We start from the raw sequence: 3,345 nt of genomic DNA on the forward strand, positions 1-3,345 counted from the left end.
TATGATTTTAGGTTATTCCTTAATAATTGTGGTTTACTAGTTATTATGATAAAAAATATTTTACCATTAAAATGGAGGTGGATTAAAAATAATTTTGAAACCACAGTTACTAACTGTGGTTTTAAGAAAAATTGTAAAACCACAATCGCAAATTGTGGTTTTAAGTATATTTTTTAAACTTTTAAAATCATAGTTATCAATAGTGGTTTTTTATACTTAAAAAAAAATCATGTGGATGCTCACGTGCATACAAAAGATTACTTTGACAAATATTTTCTTAATGATGCCTTGGTTGGTATAATAATGCCTTCCTCCTTAATTTCCTACGTGAAGTAGCGGATATAAAACCAACATTTTCTTAACCAACCAAAGATGCATTTCTGAACCAAACTTGGAAAGACATGGGAAACCTATTTTCCTCCATTCTTCTCATCCTTCTTATCTCTTTCTTCTTCTCTTTTACAACTTCCAAAACCCAGAACTTTTTGCAAAGAGGCTCCTCTCTCTCTGTCGAAGATGATTCGGACGACTACATCACCTCTCCAGACAAATCATTCACTTGTGGTTTCTATGGGATGGGGGAAAATGCTTACTGGTTTTCAATATGGTTCACAAATTCAAAGGAAAGAACTGTTGTTTGGATGGCCAATCGAAATAGACCTGTCAATGGCCGGGGCTCCAGAATTTCGCTGCAGAGAGATGGCACCATGATGCTAAGGGATGCTGATGGCTCAACTGTTTGGGAGACTAACACTACCTCTACCGATGTTGATCGAGCAGAGCTTTTGGACACTGGAAACCTTGTTCTCAAGGACCCACGAGGTAAAATTCTGTGGCAAAGCTTTGATTTTCCAACTGATACTCTTCTGCCAAACCAAATCTTTACCACGAGCACAAAGCTGATCTCTATACTCAGAAAAGGGGATTTTTCTTCTGGTTACTTTAACTTCCTTTTTGACAATGACAATGTCTTGAGAATGATGTATGATGGGCCTGAGATTTCAAGCTTGTATTGGCCTAATCCTGATTGGGATGTTTTCCAAAATGGAAGAACAAACTATAACAGTAGCAGAATTGCTGTTTTAGATGAAATGGGGAGGTTTCTTTCGAGTGATAGAATGTCTTTCAAAGCTTCTGACATGGGTTTTGGAGTCAAAAGGAGGCTGACAATGGACTACGATGGAAACCTGAGACTCTATAGCTTAAACCATTCCACGGGATTATGGAATATATCATGGGAAGCTCTTAGGCAACAGTGTAAAGTGCATGGGCTATGTGGTAGAAATGGGATTTGTATTTATACACCAGAACCCAAGTGTTCATGTCCTCCGGGCTATGAAGTAACTGACCCAAGTGACTGGAGCAAAGGTTGCAAGTCTAAGTTCAACCAAAGCTGTTCCCAAACACAGCAGGTAAAATTTGTGGAGCTTCCCCAGACCGATTACTATGGGTTTGATCTCAATTACAGCCAATCTGTTTCAATGGAAGCTTGCAGGAAAATCTGCTTGGACGATTGCCTTTGCCAAGGATTCGTCTACAGGCTAACAGGAGAAGGGAACTGTTTCGCGAAAAGTACCCTCTTCAATGGCTTCAAGTCCTCCAACTTCCCTGGGAGTTTATATTTAAAACTGCCTGTGGATGTCGAAACGTCAGCACCCACTGTCCTTAATGGTTCTGATCTCATATGCGAGTCCAAGGAGGTTGAGGTTGTGCACAGTTCTTCTGTGTATGACACTGCCAGTAAAAAGATGAGATGGGTTTATCTCTACTCATTTGCTTCTGCCATTGGTGCCATAGAAGTTCTCTTTATTGTGTCAGGTTGGTGGTTTCTTTTCAGGGTACATAATGTGCCATCTTCAGCTGAAGATGGATATGGTCCGATATCAAGCCCGTTCAGGAGATTTAGCTACACCGAACTCAAGAAGGCAACCAACAATTTCAAAGTGGAGCTTGGAAGAGGAGGCTTTGGGGCTGTTTATAAGGGTGTTTTGGAGGATGAAAGGGCAGTAGCAGTGAAGAAATTGGGAGATGCCACTCAAGGGGAAGGGGAGTTTTGGGCTGAAGTAAGCACAATCGGAAAAATCTATCACATGAACCTAGTCAGAATGTGGGGATTCTGTTCAGAGGGTAGACACAGACTTGTAGTCTACGAGCATGTAGAAAATCTGTCACTGGATAAGCATCTCTTCAGCACGAGTTGTCTGGGATGGAAAGAGAGGTTTAACGTTGCAGTGGGGACAGCGAGGGGTTTAGCCTACCTTCACCATGAGTGTCTAGAATGGGTTATCCACTGTGACGTGAAGCCTGAAAATATACTTCTAGACAACGGGTTTGAACCAAAGATTGCAGATTTTGGGCTAGCCAAGCTGTCTCAGAGAGGTGGCCCCGGTTCAGGAGAATTCTCTCGGATTCGGGGGACTAAAGGGTACATGGCTCCAGAGTGGGCTATGAATCTTCCAATTACGGCAAAAGTTGATGTTTATAGCTATGGAGTTGTGGTTTTAGAGATGGTGAGGGGAATTCGGCTTTCGAAATGGGTGGGTGAGGATGGCGAGGAGCAGGAAGCTGAGCTGACGAGGTTTGTCAGGGCAGTGAAAAGGAAAATTCAATATGGCGAAGACAATTGGGTAGAGGATACAGTGGACCCAAGATTGAAGGGGAAGTTTAGCAGGCAGCAGGCTGCCATGTTGGTCGAAATAGGTATTTCTTGTGTGGAGGAAGATAGAAGTAAACGACCAACAATGGCCACCGTAGTGCAAGTTCTACTGGAATGTGAAGATGAAGCCCAAGTCCAAACCCTGGACTTGGAGTAAATCTCCTTTTTTTTATTTACTGAATAAGTTATGGGGCCTGTATCTCCTGAACAAATTAGATAGTTGTCATTGGTTTTTCTTGTTTTCCTTTTGTATGGGGTCTGTAGCCACTACATCAATTTGGAATCTTACAAGTTCATGGTCTTGGGTAGCATAAAATATTCACCTCCCATATAATAATAGAAGTACACAGAATGCAGATAATAAGATTTTTTTTTTTTCTCCCAAAAAGAAAAGAAAAAAAGAAAAAAAAAAGAGACAGAAGTCTGTAAAATAGTATTGGGTGAAAAGAAATTTAGGCCCAGAATTTAACAGTTTCATGCAATCACAGAAAAGGTCCTATCAATGAAACTGAAAGCATCACAAAATCCTGTTGAATTAAAACCTAACTTCAGCCAGCAAAATGCCTAAGAATTAAGGACACATAAAAAACAGAAAATTCAAGTGGCCTGGAGCGATGGAAATGGTAGTAAAGGTGCAGTCATTACTGAATCAATAAAAAAGAAAAAAATAGTTTTAATTCCAAATTCAT

At 40.6% G+C, this 3,345-nt stretch overlaps 1 protein-coding gene across 1 annotated transcript; it reads left to right on the forward strand.

The window, feature by feature from the left end:
* Positions 1-426: 426 nt before the first annotated feature.
* Positions 427-2,923, forward strand: LOC100244235 (putative receptor protein kinase ZmPK1). The gene has a single exon (XM_003632660.4). It carries the CDS (start codon positions 576-578, stop codon positions 2,811-2,813), a length of 2,238 nt encoding a protein of 745 aa, XP_003632708.2. The 5' UTR covers positions 427-575; the 3' UTR covers positions 2,814-2,923.
* The last annotated feature ends 422 nt before the right edge of the window (positions 2,924-3,345 follow it).

This window comes from Vitis vinifera, chromosome 8, assembly GCF_030704535.1.
Source record: "Vitis vinifera cultivar Pinot Noir 40024 chromosome 8, ASM3070453v1".
NCBI lineage: Eukaryota > Viridiplantae > Streptophyta > Magnoliopsida > Vitales > Vitaceae > Vitis > Vitis vinifera.